Here is a 21,991-nt window from a genome sequence, read left to right as displayed (position 1 = left end):
TCCCTAGTAAATAGGATTTTATAGCCTACTATTCTGCTTAGTGGTTTATGCTGTACTAATTGTACTTTGTCAGTTACTGTTCTGGTAACTGTGCTTTTAGCATAGATTTTTGTAGGTTATTAATAGGATTTGACAAACACATAATGTGCATCAGTTGAATAATATATGTAAATATTCCATCTTTAATTGCACAGTGTGTGATCTCAGTGATTTTAAGTCAGCAGTGTAGGTCGGGTGGACATGAGAATACTTCTCTATGTGGGAATATATTCTTGATCGCACAGGACTCTTTAAATCCAGGAAAGTTGAGATCAAGTGTCTAAATTCTCCCAGGGAGTTCACTTTTGTTTTTTTTAAATGACTTATTTTTGAGTAAGGGTTAGTTCACTAAAAAGCACAGGGGACAGCATAGTTTTCTGGCTGGTTTCAAGCACCAAATCCTGCTACAGTAGTAGTAAATGTACTTATCATTCCAATTCACTAACTTTGATGTGCACAATGTCTTTCTCTTCTCATAGTGACAGCCACTGACTGTGATTCAAAGGAGAATGCCCAGTTGCTGTATTACACACTGAGCCAAGACTTCAGCATTACTTCTCGCGGCACTATTTTTCCAGCAACACGGTTGGACTATGAGCGACCTAACCACCTTTATGAGTTCATCATTATGGCTGTAGATCAAGGGGAAGAGCCCAAGACTGGGACAGCAACTGTTAGGATCCATATCTCAAATGTGAATGATGAAGCACCCGAGTTTTCTCAGACAATGTAAATACATATTCTTTGGACTCTGTTATCTTTTACTGTTGCTTTTTGTATTTTGGTTGAAAGGCTGATCACAGGATGGTAACTGGTTTGGTTCAATCAAAGCTGAGAGCTGGACTGATGAACGTGGGGGTGATATTTTGACTCTGAGGCTCTCAGTAAAAAAAAAAAAGGCAGTATATAGGCAATCTCTTTTGACAGATTTTGCCCTTTTATTTTTTCCCCTATGTACTGAAAGATATGGTGCAGTAATTTCAGATTATACAGTTCAGGAGCACCCCTCCACCACCAAAGGAAATCAGGCAGAAAAAACAGGCAACAGAGTTGTTGCCATTAGCGTTCGTCCAGAGACATGGGGGAATTTTGCCTTTTAATTAGGCAGTTCAAACTTAGAGTCAGCAGTCTGCATCCCTGGTTTATAGTTGTCAAAGAAAAATGCTTAGATAACACAATCCTAAATGGCAACTGAATTACAAAATCCACAAGATAAATGCCAATAGGTGGAGTTCACTTAATTTCACTTAGTCCCATGCCCTAAAAACTGTATGTATATTTTTTTTTTTTCTTCTAAAGCTCCTGTAAGCACTTTTCTTCCATAGCTGGGACTCAGAAGCATCTGAAGCAATGCCAGAAGTACTGTAAACTTGCACTGATGTTAGAGACTTAATAATGGAATTTCTAGTCAGCCTTTGCACCAGCCTTCTACTCTTAAAAGTAGAAGTTGCTCAGAACAAAACCGAGGCAAAGATTTCAGTGATGCTAACCTTGGGGTTTAGCTGAACAAAACAGCAAAGCTCTGACAGTTCTTGTTTTATGTGAGGATAACCTCTGGCTTCGAAATTTTGTGTCTTTCCTTTCTTTTCTAAACATTGCTTAGGAGATATGGCTTGGAAAATGTGATCTTTTGTAATTTATTGGGTCTCTTTATATTTTCAAATACTAAACCAGGATAGGTTTCTCACTCTTCCACCAATGCCTATTTTTCATTTATTTATTTGTTTTACTATTCAGAGACATTGAATATTATCTGCATCTGTTCCTAATATTTTAATCAGAAGCGAGTGATGTTATTAAAGATGCTGTAAACATATCTAACCAACTGGAAGCAGAAAATGTAGTTTAAAAAAATCCCTGACAGCTCTTGTACTTAAAGTTTACTGAAGCATATGATTAAAATTAATATTATTTTCAATTACCAAACCTTCACAAGAAGCTTTTCTGTCCTCTGTGCAAGAGCAGGGAAGCTACTGTTGTGTGTATGTGTAGATAGGCACTGGAATTGAATTCATCTCCTGGAATGCAAATTATCTCAAGTTTTTGGTTAATTAGGCTTTCATTTTGCTTTGTCTTTCCTGTTATGAAAAGAATCTTGAACCCAGAGGTAAATTTCAGACAGAACTTAGCTGAAATTTTCCATGAAATAGAATCATTGTGAACACATGTAAATTGGGGCCTGTTGAGAGACTGTTTGCAGTTAATGTTCTGCTCTGTGGCAGTCTAATACAAATCTAGGTGATGATGTTGTCCTTCCAGCCCTTTGTTTAAACAGATTTGCAGTTGAGTATAAACTCATGATTCCTTGCCATGAGCTTTCTTTCATCACAGTTATTCTTTATCTCAGTTATGAAATGCTTAAGGCAATCACTCTGTTTCATGTTGTCAGTTTTTACTTTCTCTTTTTTAAGAGATCTCTTCTGAACTCCTCTCTCCCTGTATTTCATGTAAAAAATTATCAGTATTACTGTTCAATTGCTTTTCAAATGCAGAGTTAAGACAGTGTCTTGAGGGCTGTGACTGAGCTAAACCAAAATAATTTACTTCTCTTACTTCATTGCATATAAAACTGGGGGGAGAAAAGAAGCTGTTTCTTATTCATTGAAAACACACATATCTTGACAACAAAAGTGAAGGGAAAGGTTTTCTGTGCATCCATTTTCTTTTCCTTTAATTTTTTTGCTATTCTCAGTATATGGCCAGTGGGTCCATAAGCACTCTAACCCAGTGGTGTTATGTTGGATACAGTCAGCTGCAGTTCATTCTTGTGGCTGAGCTTTGGGATATCTACTGTGGACAGGCCTGGCGGATGCTTAGTCTGACCCACGCTCAATCCAGTCAGATAAAATAATAAATATTTGGGACTTTGCTAAAGCAGGGGGCTTTTCTACTCCAGAGAGCATTAAGCTTAGGCTGATAATGCCTCTTAAGAGCTTAAAATGTCAGTGATGTGTCTGGACTTGAGCAGAGATTTTTGTAAAACTGACATTATGCACATATCCTCCACATCTCACTCTCACCTTAGTCCTGTTGGGGCAAAGACTGCGCTGAAAGCCTTTTGGGGGCTTGTGTCAGAAACTGCTATAACAAAAACTGCTTTAACTTAGCAAATTGCTTGGAAGTTTGCTTGGAGTCTGTGATTCATGAAGTTCATTTTTTTACATTAAAAAACCCAAGTGAATTCTGCATTTAGCACAAGTCTTGTTGTGCACTCAACTTCAAGGCTCTGGTACTGCTGGAAGTTTGCAGTGGGAATCTGTGGTGGTAACACCAGAAGGATGTGGATGGTTGGATGGATTATCAATGCTATAATTTCACTGCTTAACAAAAAAGCTTCCTATCAGTGTAATTTTATTAGTAAATTACAAATCCCTGCAGTGTCCTTTGAATAGGTAGGTAGTAGGTGTTGTAAAGCTTCATTCTCTATTTATTATATTGCCGTTTAAATTCATAAATGTGCTGTTGTTTGGGTTTTTTAACAGCTACAGGAGTTTTGTTTCTGAAGATGCAGGCCCAAACACTCTAATTGCTACAGTTAATGCTGTTGATCCTGATGGAGATGGTGTGACATATGATATTCTGTCTGGGAATCAGAAAGGGAACTTTGTTATTGACCCTAAGAAAGGTAATTATATATTAGCTCTTTGCTGCTGTGGTCGTAATGTTGATTCTGTTGTGATGCACCTTGAATTTGGTCTTGTTATCAAATTGAATAGCATATGCTATCTTTGAAGCTTAATTTTAAAAGTGCAGGGAAAGAATGCATATACTCTCTTATAATAGTAAAAAAAGGGTATAGTTTCCTAAAATCTGTGTATAATTGACCTCTCTTACCTGTTCAGTGTTTGCTTTCAGTCAGTAACTTAATAGAGAGCATTGTTATAGATAACAGGTAGCTTAAGAGGCAGTAACTTAACAGAGAATGTTGTTGTTATTGATAACAGGGTGACATTCCAAAATGTCAGACAAGTATCTGAATAGCATTTAATGTAGGAAACTGGACATCTGGGATTTTAAATGAGGCTTTTCCCACCCCATGCTTGTGTCAATGTGCTGATTGTGCTGGTGAGAGCAAATATTTCTTGGCTGAGCTCACCTGTGTTCTACTGACACAAAATGATGTGTTTGTAGGTGGAATGAGACTACCAGTTTTATTTCAGTGAAGGTAAAAGTATATAAGATGTGAACTAAAGAAGTATATTTTTCCTTTAAGGCTAAAATCATTCACATGACCAGTGTTATTTAGCTAAGAATGCTGCATGCATGAGGAAAAAAAGATGTGTGGAGAATACTTCGCAGTTTAAGGCATTTGTTCTGAAATGTCAATTTTTGCATCTTTTTCTTTTCAATAGTCACATATTTTCAAAATATGAAAAGAAATAAAGGTTCCCACCACATTGGTGTCATCGTTAAAAAAAAAAAAAACAGAAAAAGTGCACAAACACCAACACCTACGTAGGTTGGCATGATTAATAGGATTTATTTGCTGTTGATTGCTTGAAAAAACAGAAGAGGATGTTTTGAGACTGAAACAGGCAAACGAAATCCCATTGAAGGATTGAAGTAACTTAATTAACTTCAGTTAAACTACTTTGTATTTTGAACTGCAATCAAAATCTGAACTTAGATTTTCCAACGCAGAAGAGTTGAATATATTAGAAGGAGTAAGCTGCCCTTAGTTATTCCTTCACTTTATTTCATAGAGTTCACTTAACATGAAATTTTAATTTCAATGCAATCATGGTTTTGCAATATTAATGTTAGATTCTGAAATGCTCCCAAAAATATGGTCTGCAGGTAACTTGCAGGTGTTGAATCCTGACCTTGAGTTTACTATGAGCTCCTTTATTTCCTTTCTGACTTAAAAATAGGGGTGCAGGTTCTAAGAGTTGAATTTCTACAAATGCTTTGGCACCTGAAGAGGAACAATGTTTTTGAAAGTGTCTAATTGCTACAGGATTAATATATCTGACACTTCTGAAAATCATTTTTGTAAGAAACAGATTTTTTTGGTCAAAGCATCTTAACATTTGATTGGTAGCATCTCTTGGGATTACCTCCACAGTTTTAATATAGCAAATCATCTATCGGTACATTTATACTTTTTTGCCAATTAATTTTATAGTCTTTGAAACTTAATTTTAGGAACATCAGCATTTTTTCCAGAACACTTTTGGGCTTTTGTTTCTGAATAAACCAGTAAAGGTTTATACAGTGGCTTACAGCAGTTTCTTTTCAGAAATGATGTCAGGGGAATAGTCTGTACCCTCTTCAAGCAGAAATGAGGAGGTAAAGTGGTGAAGTGTCAAGGATAAGTGCTGCAGCTAAAACAATACATTTGTAACCAAGTTGAGTGACATTGATGCTGTGAAAATACTCTGTTATAATGACAATTGTGATTATTCCTGATGAATAACAGATGCAATGGATGGATGGTGTAGCAAAGGAATGACAGCCCCTTTCTGCAGGATCTCAGGCAGCTGTAGTCCCTTTTGCTTTTGTAGCACTTCTCTTTCTGCCAGTGCCTCTGTGTCCTGTCCAGCAGGATGTGTCCTGTGGGGAATTTTGAGAGTGGCAGAAGAGAGGTTTCTGAGACTGTGCCTTTGTAGCTCAGTGCTGCTGTGACTGTGCTACAGGAAGGTAAACTTGAAGTGGTTTCAGTTGAGCTGTCCACGGCAGCTGCAGATTGATGAAAGCTATTATGTGCAGGTCAGCTGAGTTGTGGCTGTTGTCTGAGTTTGTTCTGTAGACATACCTGCAGACAAACCTGTTGTGATGTCTTAATTTTGTTTTAATACGGGACTGCAGTAAAAACACCATAGTTAAATTACACTGCAGCAGTGTTATGGTTTATTGGTGAATAGGTAAGCCAGAATGCTTTGTTGTCATGCTTACTGGTGAGAAGAATAATGGGAATGGGTTAGTGCAGCAAAAGCCCACAACCTGTTGTTTTTACAGGGCTAGTTAGACTTCGTGCAAGCCCATTTCCTGAGCTGCAGGGGACAGAGTATGTTCTGAATGTCACAGCTACCGATGATAACGCCTCTGGAGGGCCCCATCCTCTCACAAGTACTGCCCAGGTTGTTGTGAAAATTGATGATGTCAACAACAACAAACCTGTCTTTCAGAAGGTAAATATATGAGCCTCTGTCATTTGTACTGGACTGTGTAATAAATGTTTTCATGCTGTTGGCTCTGCAGGTGTGCAGCAGATGAGCCGTTCAGGAGGTGCTCTGCTTCCCTCTCTCTTTGAGTCCTGTCTTCTTTTCCATCCCTCCCTAAGGCTTTAAGGGTTTGTTCTGCTCTTGTGGCAGAACAGCTCCTGTGAGCTCCTGTCTGTTCCCTGAGCCACACCTCATCTCTGGCATTTCAGAGGATGAGGCCAAGTGAAACACTTTTGGAGATCTTGTGTGACACATGTGAGGAGGCATCCATAGGGATAGCTATCTATGCAGTGGGCTTGTTCCAAAATACTCCAAAATACCTCTTGAAATTACATAGGCTTCCTTTGATGATTGTGTGTCTGAAACTAATGAAAGAGAAAAGAATGAATGTTTTAGCTTAAATAGTGAAGTACTGTAAAAAATAAATGCTTGAATTTGGTTTCATAATGTTAATTCATATTAAAGATCTATTGTCTAAAAATTTCAGGTGTGGTACTGATGGCTCAGATGTTGATGGGCTATGTGGCATATTTTGAAAAGTCAGTGACTGTTCATATCAGTCTTGGAAATTCTCAGTAACCTCTCCTTGACAAAATTACTTTGTGTAGAAATCCCTTTTTGATCAAAGCAATTCTGTGGCTTGGGCAAGTGTGTGCCCTCTTTTTTATTAGACCTTTGCTAATATAGAAAAATATTTGCATTTGGAAGCAACTTTAACTTTTTCTCCAAATATATGCATTAGGTGGAGATGCTCAGTGGCCTCATGTTGTGTGTTGGTTGTATAACCACAAAATAGCAAGGGGAAATCTAAGTTAATCATGGTACAGATAAAGCTTTAACAGCAGAGCATGGCAATGAAAGTGTAGGTAAATAATTATTTCTTTTTTATCCCTGCTAGTACATATTTAAATCAAATGGCAAGGGAAGTCCTTGAATTTTCTCTTCTTTTAATTTTTCTTTCTTTCTCTTTCTCCCCTCTCTTAGTGCCAGTATTATCAGGAGCATGCTTCTGTCCTGGAAAACCAGCCTTCAGGGACTGTTGTTCTGCAGGTTGAAGCCACTGATGCTGATGAAGGAGCCAATGGTATAGTGAAATACGGCTTGATGCACAGAGATGGTGTCCTACCAGCATTTAGTATTCATCCTGACACAGGTAAAGCAAATGTCAGAACTGGTAATGGCATAGAGAAACCACCATGATGGAGAAAAGGCTTAGAAACCAACACTGATGGAGAAAAGGCTTAGATAAAATCAGACTTCAGGCTTTTTCACTTGGAGTTTTGACAGCAGACCAAATATGAACTGTATTAACTGCATGAACAAATATTCCATGAAACTTAAGTTTCAGACATGTCCAGTACTGAACTAAAACTGGTGTTTTCCTTGAAAGGTGGAAATTCTGCTCAGTGGAGTAACTTGTATGTTTTTGTAACTGGTTTTAAAAAACCCAAACAAATGTATTTTAGGTGCACATTATCCTGCAACATTGCTAATGGCAGATAAATGATTTATCCAAATGACATTAGTCTTACAAACAACAAAGGAAATAAATCTTAGAAGGCCAAAACTAAGTTCAGGCAGAATTTCTGGAGGATAAAAGACATGGAACATTCCTTTACCCTGTACTTACAGCTCTTCAAAAGAAATATTTTTTTAGAAACTCATTCTCTTAGTTTAGTACTTATTTCCATTTTCTGAACTTAAATTATACTTCAATTCTAATTCAAATTCCTATTGTGTGTAGATGTAGGTGTAACTGAAGTTTGAATCTGCCTGAGCAGTACAATATCAGCTGTTGCATTTGTTACATCCCAGGGTTTGGATCATTGAACCTGAAGTTCATGTTATAGGTATACTTAACCTATATTGCATTGTATCTCAGTGTATTGACAGAAAAGTAAATATCTGCATGTAGAATATTGCCAAATACACAGAATTTTAACTTTTCGGTATTTCATTTGTTTTCAGGAATTCTGACAACTCTTCAGGTATTTGATCGAGAAAAACAGAGGGAATATCCCATCACTGTGACAGCAACAGATCAGGCAGCGGAGCCACTCATTGGAATATGTCAGATCAATATTGTCATCCTGGACCAAAATGACAATGACCCCAGATTTGAAAACACCCACTATGAATGTAATTGAGAGTCATTGGATAGAGTTTCAGTGCCCTGAGTGTGAGCGTACCCCATGTCTCAGATCTTTGGGTTTTTGCCTTTCCTGGCAATAGAAAATGTGACAAACTGTGATGCAGCTAGAGATGCACTTTGCTTATTTAACTGCAGAGCTGTTATTCTGTGTAATGTGTGATGTAACAAGTACAGCCTTAGCTCATAGGCTTGCCTTATGGGAAAGTTCCTTGGAACAATAGCCATGTCATTCATACAGAGCAATTATTTTCTGAGTTAAAAGACAATTAAAAGAAGTATCTTATAAGAAATAAGAATTCCAGATTATGAATGGGGTAATATGAAGTTCAGATATGATCTGTAGTTCTGGAGTGATAGCAGCCCTTTAAAATCCTCTGTGTGTGGCCATTGTTCCAAGGAAGAGAAAGTTATACTAAAGTAATAAGGTATGGCAGTTATTTCTTTATGACTTACAAAGATGTCCATGGTAGTTTAGCAAATTAATGATCAGTTTGAAATATCCTTTCCTTACATTAGATTTCCTAAGAGAGGACACAAGAGTTGGGACCAGCTTCCTGCGTGTGGCAGCCCGTGATGATGACTACAGCTCAAATGCTGCCATTACATATTCCATAGCAAATGATGAACCAAATTATTTACAGATTAATCCTACCACAGGCTGGGTGTTTGTGAACCAACCCATATCTCAGGTATGGTGCTTGCTTTCCTTTTTAAGCTGACTATTTCAGTATATCCTAGGAGGGACTGAGGTCATGAGTTTGGGTTACCCCTTCAGGTTAAAGGATCAATACATCTATTTAAATTAAACATGAGTCTAAGGCTTTTAGCTGTTGGGTTCATTGACTGTGAATTGCATATGAGCAAGCCCTGCTTTCAGCTGGGAAGCAGCAGCTACAGCACTGCCTCTGAGACTTGCTCTTCCCATTTCCCTGCCTTTGGCATGCTAATTCCAAGGCCTGGAGGGCTGAGGTCATAAGCAGAGGAGCAAGAACCCAAGCGTAGGACTTCACAGTGTTAACAGGCAATGAGTCAAGACACAAACCTGAATGGGAACAAGGGTGAAATTTTGGTCCTGATACAGATTCCCAACTTGATATATGTCAGTTTTGGTGGATTAAGCATAGGTGTCCCTCAGGAAGGTGAAAGCGTAATTCATGTATCTAAAATTGATCAGTTTCAGCTATTTCTAAATACCTACACAAGCAGTTGGATATTTTCAGGTTTAAAGTAATTTATTTTGAAATGGAAATACTGTTGCAGATGTCAGTCTTCAAATAGATATTTTTAATACTGACATTTAATGTCTAAGTAACTGACACACAAAAGTTTGGTGAAGGGGTATTATTTTAATATATTTTCTTTAATGAATCAAAGAACCCTGCACACCTAATAAAAAGAACTGTTAATAGGTAAGCTTAAGAACTCAGGAGCTCCACAAAGTAGGTTTTTTGGTTCAGTTTGGTTTTAAATTTTGTGTTACATTTTGCTTAGGTTTATTGAGACAAATAGCAAAATTTTCCAACAATCTTCAGTAAAGGAAATAGAATTTTCATCAAATTTCACCTATTTCATATTTTGAATTCAGCTGCAGGTATTATTTTTCTGTGTAGGTTATTTTTAAGTGTGCCTTTAATCTTATGTATTAATGTATTTTGGAGGCCTGCTCAAACCTTTTTTACTGTTCAGAAGTCATCTATAATTCGAGAGATTACTGCTACAGATGGAGGCAACAGGAGCAGTAAAGTGGAACTTTCTGTAACTGTAACCAGTGCAAAAAACCAACCTCCACAGTGGGAAAGAGACAGTTATGAAGTTGTTATTCCAGAGAATACTACACGGGATGCCTCAATTTTGGTAAGGTTGGGACAGGCTTGTTTGTCTGTCTGTAGCTCTCAGGCTGAACATGGTTTATTTGCTTAAATATAGTGAGCTTTTATAAGAGTTTTGTGTTTTTTAGCTGACTATCTGGGAGAGTCAAAGCACAAAAGCTTTTAGAAGTGTTGCTGTACTTACAGAAGTGTTGATTACACACACTTTTTGAACTGTGCAGACAATCAAAGCAACTTCTCCCCTTGGAGATCCCCGTGTCACTTACAACCTGGAAGAGGGGCTTGTCCCAGAGGCCAACATGCCAGTTCGTTTCTACCTCACTCCAAACAGACATGATGGCTCTGCTTCAATCCTGGTAGCTGAGCCACTGGATTATGAAACGACAAAGAGCTTTCTGCTGCGGGTCCGAGCACAGAACGTGGCTGCAGTTCCTCTGGCAGCATTCACCATGGTCTATGTTAATGTCACAGGTGTGTGAGCTGTTCAGTGATGTCACAGTATAATCCTGTACTGCTTTCCTTTAAAGTTTTATAGTTTTCTCTTTGCATGCTCTTTTTGGTGTTCTAGATGTCAATGACAATGTCCCATTCTTCACTTCATCTATTTATGAAGCCTCAGTAACAGAGGGAGCTGATGTGGGGACATTTGTCACTCAGGTGTCTGCCACTGACCTCGACCTTGGTCAGCATGGTGAGGTAAGAAAGTGGGGACCTTCATCTCTCCTGATGAAAGCTGTGGAATAACTTCTGCATGAACAATGGCTTAATAGTCTGGAAATCTTCAGCCTAGAAAAGGGATGACTAATAGGGAAATGTAGAGTGAAATAAAGTAGTTAATTACATACTTGTCTATGTTGCAATGTGAAAAATGCAGTAGGTGTGAGGCAGAAAACAAAGAGGAAATATTTAGACAACCTGCAGCTCAGATGAAATTCTTGTTGTAGAATTCTCTGGTCTAGAAAGTTCTACATGAGCCTAAAATGAGATTGGATAAACTAATGGAAGAAAAGCTGTGTTAAAAGCTTCTGTTAATTGGAAATCATTGGGGTACTTCAAACTGAATCCTTACAAAATATGGCAAGTTAACACCCAAAGTGAATGTATTCCTTGCTGATTAAAAAACCAGAAAGTAGATACATCCTTAGAACAAGAGTGCAAGCTGAAGTCAAGTCACAAAAACATGTATGTAATAGATACTGAGCAGGTTCAAATGCAGCTCACCTGTGGCTGTTGTATTAGTACTTGGGATCTTTAGCCGAGTTTGAGTGCTGCAGCACAAGCACTGCACAAATGTGTGCTAGTGAAATCAGGAGCTGATCAGACAAATTATTTTCCTTTACAGATCAGCAGTCAAGGAAGTTAATTGGCTTTAGACCAGATTGCTGAAGCTGCAGTTTTACCCATCTTCCTTGGCCTGATCAAGTATTCATGGATGAGACTGTTCTTCCTCTCTCTAAGTAGTGATCTAGTTGTGAACTATCCAACAAAAGAAAAGTATATGTTAACAATTTCTTTTTAATCCTGTAGATAACTTACTCCCTGTTACATGACAGTGGCAGAGACTACGCCTCTTTTCGCTTGGACCCCCAGACAGGCTCCATATACACCACCTCAGTGTTTGACAGGGAGGAGAAGGGCTCCTACCTTCTGGAAGTCACCTCAGTGGATGGGTCTGAATCAGCTCGACCTGGAAAGCATGGGAAGCCAAACTCTGGTAAGAGACAGATGGCTGTGCTAAGTGTGATATTATCTGGATTGTGTCTGAAAACAGAAGCTCTGAAATACAGGATTAAATGGTAATTTCTGGTTTTTTTCACAGCTTGTGTTTTGGTTTCACACCTGTTGTTTTGGTTTCGTGGTGGCTTTTTTTCCGTTTATCCGTGCAACAGTTGTGTCAGAGCTCTGTCAGAGCTTGATGATCAAGCAAGCTTTTTGTTCTGAAATTAAAGAAAATCCTACAGGCCTTCATATTTAGAGTTTAGAGAGTATTTCCTAGCTAGCAATGATGTGCCTATTGTCTATAGGATGCAAATCTTTGGGCAGTGGAAGTGTTTCTCAAAGCACTGCATATGGTACTGTATTCAATCAAAAGTCATTATGAAGCAGGAATGTTCAAGATAGAAAATCCTTTTCTCAATTGATCACCCTGCTTAAATAAAAACTTAAGATTTTGTGGCTTCAGGATGAAAAGTTATGACTAAACACTGTACAACTGCCATATTAGGCATCAATTATTCATGTATTATCTGTTTAAACAAATTGGATGTGACATTCATTTGATACCCAAGTGCTTTTGAGTAATGTTGGTATATATATGGTCCTCAACCCTAAGGGTTTGTTTCTGTATTGTCTGCATATTTGTCTTCATGTAATGTGCAGGCAGACAGGTTAAGGGATTGTAGCTGACAGAAGTGGCACAGCTGGGGGTTTGAATCTCTTGCTCCTTGTGTCTCCAGACACGGCCTATGTGCGAGTTTCCATCAGTGATGTGAACGACAACCAGCCAGTCTTTGCCCAGAGTGTCTACGAGGTGAACGTGGATGAGGACCAGGATGTGGGATCCACCATCCTTACAGTCAGTGCTAACGATGAGGATGAAGGTAAAGCATTGGAATCCCCCACAGCTCTGTCCAAAGTATTAATCTGTTGATCTCAGCACACCAAGACATATTTGGTGGTGTTAGAAAGGGAAATGTCTTTTTGTCTCTAGGTTTTAAAACTTCTTTAAGTGTGAACTGATCACGCATGAACATTAGCTCATAATGGAGCTGTGAGGCACAATCTCTTATTTCAAGAGACATGCATTAATGTGGGATGATAGGAGATAATTTCTGTGCCTGCAGATTCAAATTTTTTATATATCAGATCATTTTCTTACAAATGGGTGCCAATAAAAATGTCCTGGTTAACTAGAATAAGTCAGACTTGATTTAAGTGAGATTCATTTGCTTTCTCTGTGATGGACAGTATAGTTTGTGTTTGTTTTGTTTGTTTTCTAAAATTTGTACCTAGACTTCCTGAATGCATATGATGAATTTTAGCTACACTGTTTTATCCACAAATCAGCCAGAAATTCAGCCACTAATCATGTAGAAGTAAGTACATAACCAGTGCTCATAAAAGAGAGAGGGATTAGTACATGCTTCCATCTTTTGACCATGGAGCACTGCTAATTCAGCCTCACTGTATGGTGAAACACTACTTTTTTTGTTATTGCACAAGTCCCAGAGGACTGTTCTATCAGTGTGTTTGTGCAGTGCAGGGAAATCCTGACTGCACTGGATTCCTCCCACTCTGTAGGAGGCTGAGGCAAATGTGGTACAGATGTACTGCAGAAGGATTTACCTACTCAAGGAACTTTCAGTTTGGTGCTTAGGCTGCCTGTAAATCTACTGTTTAGTGTTGGACAGGGGACCTGATGTGATGGATATGTGGCACTTCATTTCTGCCCTCTAAATAAAGTAAAAACAGAATTATTACTTCATTGCAAAGACACGTTTTGTAGAGACAAACTACAGTTGGACACACCAGAACTGAAAATGCTGATAAATAATCTGACATAGCTGCATGTTTTAAAAGACCACAAAAATGATAAAAATAATACCACTTATCAGTTATTGTATGATTTGTACTTCATGTCAACATCCCATGCATCGGTCTGCTTCAAGAAATGTGTTTTCTGACGCTGTTGGTAATTGACAGGAACAAATGCTAAATTACGGTATCAGATCACAGCTGGAAACACAGGAGGAGTGCTGGATGTAGATCCAGAAACAGGAGCCATTTTCATTGCCCAACCACTGGACTATGAAGAAACAAAAATGTATGAGATCCACTTATTGGCCTCTGATGGGAAATGGGAAGATTATGCAGTTATCATCATCAACATCATGAATAAAAATGATGAGGCTCCAGTTTTCTCTATCAATGAATACTATGGAAGTATAATTGAGGAACTGGATGCGTTACCAGTCTTTGTACTGCAGGTAGTGTATGAGTTTCAGAGATTATAATATTTCCATGAAAAAGCACAGATTACTGTGGTACAATTATGTTAAAAATAACTCAGCACATATATATTTATATATTAGTGAAGTTCAATTTTACTAAGTTTTTTTGTCACTGGAAGAGAAGAAATGGACTTTTGTAGAAAAAAAAAATTACAGGGATAGTAAGTAGGATAAACAGGATAGATCATTTATTGATCCTGAAAAGCAAATAATTGACAATTTAAAGTAGCTATCAGAATATCATATTTAAATTACCTGTATGAATATGAAAAATACAATATTATTTTAGTACTAAAATTTTTAAGTTGTTAACATAGTTAAAAATGCTTATTTGCCTGCTCTGAATTGTCCCTGTGTTTGCTGTTCTGTGGCATGCACATATTAATAGCATGTCATATGCTTTTGCTTGGACTCCTTTAGAGTGGAGCAGCATATAGGATGTGATGCAATCACTGCATATTTCATACTTTCTATGTTGTTTGGGTTTTTTTGAAACTTTTGTAGGTTCTGGCCAATGATCCTGATAGTGGTGTTGATGGAGGAGATTTGAGATATTCCTTGCACGGGTATGGTGCAGGTGATATTTTCACAATAGATGAGAAAACAGGCAGCATTTACTCACACAAGAGGCTGGACCGGGAAGAGAGAGCACTGTGGAGATTTATTGTGTTGGCTACTGATGAAGGTGGAGGAGGACTTACAGGGTTTGCTGATGTGATTATCAATGTGTGGGATATAAATGACAATGCCCCCATGTTCACGTGCATGCCTGATGACTGCAACGGGAATGTCTTTGAAAACTCTCCTGCAGACACCTTAGTCATGGAAATGGGTGCAGTCGATCGTGATGATCCAGATGTTGGTCTTAATGCTGTCCTGACGTACAGGATAACAGACAACGTGAGGAACGAGTTCGGTACTGACATGTTTAATATCAATCCCAATACTGGTACCATCCATGTGGCAGGGGGACTGCTAGACAGAGAGAGGACTGAGAGTTATTTTCTTACTGTTGAAGCAAGAGATGGGGACGGGCTAACAGGAACGGGCACTGCCACTGTCTGGGTTGCGGACGTCAATGATAACGGTCCGAAATTCACAAAGAAGTTGTGGCAGGCAGCGATTCCTGAGAACAGTGCCATCGACTCAGAAGTCCTGCAAGTGTGTGCTACAGATGCAGACATTGGGGAAAATGCAGACTTAACGTTCAATATCATTGGGGGAGACCCAGATCAGAAGTTTTATATTGAGAATGACAAAGAATGGCAATGTGGCACTGTTCGACTGAAAAAAAAGTTGGATTTTGAGAATGCCCGTGAAAGACAGTTTAATCTTACTATTACTGTGGAAGACCTGGATTTTTCTAGTGTTGCAGTGTGCCTGATTGAAGTTGAAGATTCAAATGACCACAGCCCAGCTTTCCTTTCTCAGTTTATTCAGGCAAACCCTTTATTTGAAGACGTGCCTGTAGGTACTACAGTAACCACAGTGAGAGCTACAGACAAGGACTCTGATTTGAATGGGAAGATTATCTATTCTATAAAGTCAGATTCAGATCCTATGAGACAGTTTGTGGTTGACCAGTATGGTCATGTGGTTGTGGCAAATGCACTGGATCGTGAAGCCATTCAGAAATACGCTTTAATTGTACAAGCTTCAGATCAGGGGACACCTGCCCGCACTGGAAGCGTTACAGTTTTAATTAACTTGCTTGATATTAATGACAATGGACCAAGGTTTGAGGCACCATACATGCCTGTAGTTTGGGAAAATACATTGAAGCCTGAAATAGTGCACATGAACCATACATCAAAGCTGCTTCATGCATTTGATCCAGACGGTGAGGAAAATGGGCCACCCTTTACCTTTTCATTGCCACCAGATTATCAGCATTCTTTGGATTTTTCTCTTACTGACAACAGAAACAACACAGCAACTATAACAGCTTTGAGGTCCTTTGACAGAGAAAAGCAGAAGGTGTTTCACCTGCCAATAGTTATAACAGATAGTGGGATTCCACCTATGAGCTCCACAAACACCCTGACTCTAACAGTTGGGGATGAGAACGACAACTGCCATGAGTCTGGCCACAAGGAGGTCTATGTGTACAGTTACAAAGGTAAGTGCTAGCTGGATGTTATATCATAGTCTGGATATTATATCAGATTCATGAATGTAGCAGAGTTTTATACATAATTTCTCTCTTGCAGTCTGCTAGTCTATTTCTTTGAAGTTTACATACTTCAAAACTGCAGCTCCAGGTCTGCAGACTCCTAAGTAAAGTGAAATAAGTGAAATATATTTGCAAAACTCAGATCTTAGTGTGTAAAATATTATCTACCAAAAACCTGTTAGCTGCCAATGAGTATATATTAAAATTGCAGAAAAAGCAGCATTATTATAAACCAATAAAATCTACTTTCCATTAATGAGTGTTCACCTACAGAAGGTATTTTGCAGTTAAATTTTCTGAGTTTGCTATGCCTAAATTAGAAAAAGATGTGACCAGATCATACTGTAGAAATGAGAGAATGAAGCATCTAGGGTGGCTTGGGTCCAGATTTGAACCTTTAAAATCTCCCATGTTAAACCTTGACTGTGGAATTCAGATGTCTCCTTCCCTGGACTTGTTCCTCTTGCTGTTTAAGAAGAGTTGATTGGATGTCCCACTTCTGTGACAGCCCACAGGGGCCTGAAAAAAGGACTAATACTTGGCCCAGCTTGGTATCTTCTTGCCCTTTTCCTTTTCTCAGTCATGTCCTTCTCCCTCAGCTGTACACCACAAGATGCTCTCCCTCTTTTCCTGGGTTCCACTTGTGTGCTCTTCAAAATAATAGAGTAGCAGTGAAACATTATGAATTAACTCCTGATATGGTGATTTTTAATTTTTATTTTTTTGTCTGAGAGTTTTGTAGAGAGTTGTATTTATGTATTATTCTGGTGTTGTTTTGTGCTGTTTCCAGCTTTTCTTCTTTCATGTGACATCTCCAGTGTATTCACATTGCCAGAACTGGCAGAAATCATATGACAGGCTATGCATTGTTTTAAGAAACTTGGATCATAACCATCACTAAATTGAGTAGGAATCTGAAAATAATAAATGCAGTAATGAATGTGACAGAATATAAAGTGCACTGAAAAGCAAAAACTAAATGCAGATTTATTATAATTTATCTCAACAGGAAAATGGTCAACAACAGTGCTTGGGGAAGTGTTTGCACCAGATCAGGATGACTGGGACAATAAAACATTTCTCTCTGAAGGAAAACTGCTCAAGTGAGGATTGTATTTCTGTCAAAATGAGTAATATTTATGCTTCTGTAATTATTTTGCTCACCATGTATTTCTCTGTGTTCAGGATGTGCATAAGGCCAGGGTTATTGAGTGTATTAAGAGATGTACCTTTTGAATGCTCTTCTTCTTTTTCACTTGAGTTACTAGGTATTAAGAAATTAATGCATGAAATATTTTTTCCAAGACAATGCAGGATCGCACCATGATGTTGATTTTTATTCAGATGTCAGAGTTAATTTACTTAAAAATGTGTGTCCTGTAAGCTCCAGTTTAAAAATAAGCAGAGTTTCTAACACTTGCTCTCAAATGTTAGGGTTGATGGAATACAAATCCTGAATTTAAAAGCAAAGAATGGAGTCATTTCATCAAAAATGAAAGGGAATTTGGTGCTCTCCTGTGATGGCTAAATTTACAATTGCATATGAAAACCATGACTCAGATTAGTGGAAGTTTTTTCCAGTTAATTGAAATGTTGAATTGGACACTTAATTCCTACTTAGACATTATTTGTTCATATTTTAAAGTGAGATGGTTTATGGCATAACTGTATGGTGTTTGAAAGGGAAAAAAAGGATGTGAAAGTGAATGCAAATTTTGGTCTGTGCTGTGAGTAAAAGTTTAAAAGCTTTATGTAGCCTAAAATTAAAGACTGACTTTCTGTCCATCTGCAGCCCATGGACCTGTTTCCATATTAAGAGGTTACTGTTCCATAATGGTCATGGAATATTTCCATAATTGCTGATTACTGGTCCTTTGAGGTGTCAAATGAAGATGCCGTGAGAGATTTTATACAGACTTACCCTGTTCCAGATAGAGATGTGAGAATCTGGAATGATAAGTGTGGTTTTGTCACTTCCTACTACTGACCTCAGAGGCTTGCCCATGATGACTGTGCTGAACCACGTGGTTCAACAGCACACTGCTTTTGTTCAAATTTGGGAAAGGCTGAGTGGCAGGAACAGCTTTTTATAACATTTCCAGATTGTCATTTCTCAGTTAAGGTGGCTGAGGTGCCTTTCTGAGGTTGTTGGATAATTCCCATAAGTTTTGGTCCTGTAACCTTCATAGTAACGTTTAAGGCCTTCTGAATCATGTCAATGAATAAAGTAAGTCAAAGTCAACTTTGATTTGTTAAGATTTCCTAATTGAAGGTTTCTGTGTAGATCTTTCAGATTAAATCAGAGGACTGGGTCTTTGCTGATGGTGGATAACACTCCTCAGGGAATATACAACTTAAGAGTTAGAGTTTCTGATGGAGTTTGTCCTGATGTTATATCTACAGTACAAATCCACATCAAAGACCTGGAAAATGAAGCCATACAAAACTCAGCCACTGTGCGTTTCTCAGGTTGGTTTTATTTGCCGGTGAGAGTTTAGATCAGCTGCTTCTCTAACTTAATGTTTATGTGGTGTAGGTATTATCATATCAATATTTGATATGCTTATCACTGTAGGGTACTTTCTGGTATGTTTCTATATTGTTAAATAAGAAATAAATTGAGAAATTAACCTCTGAGCTCCCTGTATTTCATGTTTATCTATTTTCGAATCTCATAAGCAGGTGTCACAGCAGAGGAGTTCATAAGGAGAGATGAACATGGCAAAACGAGACATGGCAAGTTCAAGGAGTTCCTTGCAAAACTGTTACCTGCTAAGCTGAGTGATGTCATTGTCTTCAGTGTGATGAACAGGGATGGAAAACAGACAGATGTGAGATTTGCAGTCCGTGCTAGCCCGGCCTATTACAGACCTGAGAAACTACATGCGGAGATGGCAGCCTTTAAAACTGAGGTTTGTTCTCTGGGGTCATCTGTGGAACTCACCCAAACACTGAATTTGCAGGGTGTATATCCCAAACCCCAGTGGAAAAATATTCTGTATCTACAAATAAGGGTTTTATTGCTTTATTGCACTCAGAACAAAAACACTTGTCAAACAAGTGTTTAATTCAAGCTTTCTCTCTTCTTTTTAGTGCCATACATACTGGTATTGTATGGTTGTACTAAGTTCTGGTTCAATGAATGTAATCACTGGGGAGCTTCAGAAGAATGGGTCTCCACTGGTGTCATGGGGTAGATACCTGTGTTTTCTCCAGTCAGTGTTTCATTGTGTAATCCCCAAATCCCCTCATCATCAGCTTGTGTTTAGACACTTGGAGTGGAGGCTTGATGCCACCTTGACAGAAATTGTACAGTACAAAGAGGTGACACTTCACAGAAAAAGTCCTGCTGGAAGGAATGTGTGGGATAGAGGAACAGTTGCAACAGGTAAGTGAGATGGAGACAACCAATCCTGTGGCTGCATTAATCTCACAAAGGACAACTTCGAATACAAAGTCACACCCTCCCCCAACTTCTTTTACTGTTGTAAAGGGAAGATAGGTTTTGGATGGAAGATGTTTTCTGGCCCTTCCTGGTGTTCCCTAAGTGTCCTGCTCTCTTAGCATGCCCTCTAACTCAGTTACACAGACACAGTCTGTCTTGGCCACACCTGGATTTTTCTGTAGTCATGCACAAAGGCAAAGTGACACTGCTCAGGTTTTCACTCGCCCTGGCCATATTTGGGTTTAATACATGGTCCATCGCATGGATGATTTTTCCCAAAGAGAAATCAGCACTTTCCATTTGTGTGACTATGGTAGAGTCTGCCTGAGTCTGGGAACCAAACAGGGTTGCCTTAACTTACCACCTGCCTCCATCTTGGTGTATCTTAATGGCTCTGTGGATTATGAGAGTCTTCAGAGTGACCACATAGGAAATGACAGAGAGTATTCATGAAGGGTAACGACTGCTTCTTTTGGATATTTATTGAATTACTGCAACAATAATATAGAAAATCCCACAGATTTCAAATATTCTCTGCCATAATATGTGACAAGCGAATTCATCGAAGTGGTAACAAGGGGATTGCTTCACGTATTTTAATGAAAAAATATGTTTGTATTAATTATATACCCCCTTTCAATATTTAATGAATAGCTTCAGTGAGTAATCACCAATAGTTCACAGAAAACCAATCATAGCTGGAGAATTCCTCCAGCAGTTTTTCTGTGTGTATAACTATAAATATAGAAAATAAGTAATTAGCACTGGAATTATTCATTGAATTGCTCCATAAATAATATGTTTGCATCACCTCCTGGGGATATAGTTTTACAACAGCAATTTTTATTTAGCAGAAAAATAATCCATCCTAATACTTTAAAGGAGCCAAGGTTGTTTATATACAGTTTTTTCTAGAACAGTATTACGTAGATGTCTAAATATGCATTACAGACTCTCCACTGATGGTGATAAACATGGGCAGTGGACACAGACCTGCATTGACAGGATGTATCATATCACTATAGAGTATACTCTGTGCCTTTGGGGGCATGGGCATCAATACATGCTATGATGTTTGAGAATATAGGGACAAAGGATTATTAAGGTCAAAGTTCTTACAGTGGTGAACTGAGATGACTACACAAATGAGAAGAAATGTATTTGTTTTGATCTTTTCAAATCTTACTTTTAAGATATTTGCCATAGGTTTTACCATTTGGAAAAATCCCCATATTAAATACATAAAATTCTAGAGTTGTTAGTTTTACATTTGTATACCTTATTCATTTGTGTACCACTGTGAGAGTAGTGAGCCCTTTTGCCTCATTTACCCAAACTCAGGTTTGGGTACTAAATACGCATTTCAGTGTATTTGAATCACCAAATACAGATCAAATACAGATCTGAAGCTTTATAACAGACACCTGTGCAAAATTCCCAAATAAGTGGAAGGAGCAAACTCTGATAATTTAGGTGTGTAGGTTGAAGAACAAAAAGCCAGGACTAATGGCAGCCCTGTTCTTGCCTCATATTGTGAGTGGCTCTCTTCCTCCCTCTCTGCCAGTGCTTCCTTGCTCTGTTTGGCATGGAAGCTGTGATCCTCAGAGTCAACTATTTCTACATTACCAGACCTGTGTTTTTACATGAGGCTTTTTTATTTGGTACTTGGGCTTTGAGGTGCAACAGTGAACCAGCAAAGCTTAACATGACATCGAATACAGTATCCAGTATGCTGAATTGACTCTGTTTTTTTCCACACAGTTTGACATGAAATGTAAATTTATGGGGCACAAATCATTAGACTGAATCCAAGTTGCTACAGAGTTGTCTTGTCAGGTCACTTTCTGTGGACATGATTATTGAAGCAGCTCAGCTCTGCATTTTCCTATGTCTGTATCCTTTTGTGTGAGATAATGTAAGAAATAATAGCTGGGTGTTACTGCTGAGGAAGGATTTATCCTGGCTTGAGCTGAAACACACCTGTTGCTGTTGGGGTGCAGAGAGGTGTGATGCAGATGCTGCAGCTCAGAATGTGGAGTTGTCTGCTCTCAGAGCTTTGGTTCTTGGAAATAATGTTAATTAGACCAGTACAGATTCAACATGTTCACAGTCAATCATGTCAGTGACTAAGTTTTTAGGAAATGCTGCTGCTGTAATTTTTTAATTAAATGTTTCCTGA

At 38.4% G+C, this 21,991-nt stretch overlaps 1 protein-coding gene across 1 annotated transcript in view; it reads left to right on the top strand.

Moving 5' to 3' along the window:
* LOC125332357 (neural-cadherin-like) overlaps nt 1–21,991 on the top strand; it is a 61,384-nt gene that overhangs the window by 21,426 nt on the left and 17,967 nt on the right. Inside the window, exons 6-21 of the mRNA XM_048317131.1 lie at nt 519–768; nt 3,522–3,664; nt 5,998–6,170; nt 7,188–7,356; nt 8,172–8,342; nt 8,872–9,044; nt 10,042–10,209; nt 10,406–10,655; nt 10,753–10,880; nt 11,712–11,898; nt 12,641–12,784; nt 13,887–14,170; nt 14,699–16,313; nt 17,377–17,470; nt 18,652–18,836; nt 19,050–19,279. Coding sequence (XP_048173088.1) covers nt 519–768; nt 3,522–3,664; nt 5,998–6,170; nt 7,188–7,356; nt 8,172–8,342; nt 8,872–9,044; nt 10,042–10,209; nt 10,406–10,655; nt 10,753–10,880; nt 11,712–11,898; nt 12,641–12,784; nt 13,887–14,170; nt 14,699–16,313; nt 17,377–17,470; nt 18,652–18,836; nt 19,050–19,279 — 4,364 coding nt within the window. The remainder of the gene's footprint in view (nt 1–518; nt 769–3,521; nt 3,665–5,997; nt 6,171–7,187; nt 7,357–8,171; nt 8,343–8,871; nt 9,045–10,041; nt 10,210–10,405; nt 10,656–10,752; nt 10,881–11,711; nt 11,899–12,640; nt 12,785–13,886; nt 14,171–14,698; nt 16,314–17,376; nt 17,471–18,651; nt 18,837–19,049; nt 19,280–21,991) is intronic.

The sequence above is a fragment of the Corvus hawaiiensis genome, chromosome 12 (assembly GCF_020740725.1).
Source record: "Corvus hawaiiensis isolate bCorHaw1 chromosome 12, bCorHaw1.pri.cur, whole genome shotgun sequence".
In the NCBI taxonomy this organism is placed as follows: domain Eukaryota; kingdom Metazoa; phylum Chordata; class Aves; order Passeriformes; family Corvidae; genus Corvus; species Corvus hawaiiensis.
Note: the sequence above shows the minus strand (reverse complement) of the source record. Positions and strands in the feature narration are given on the sequence as shown.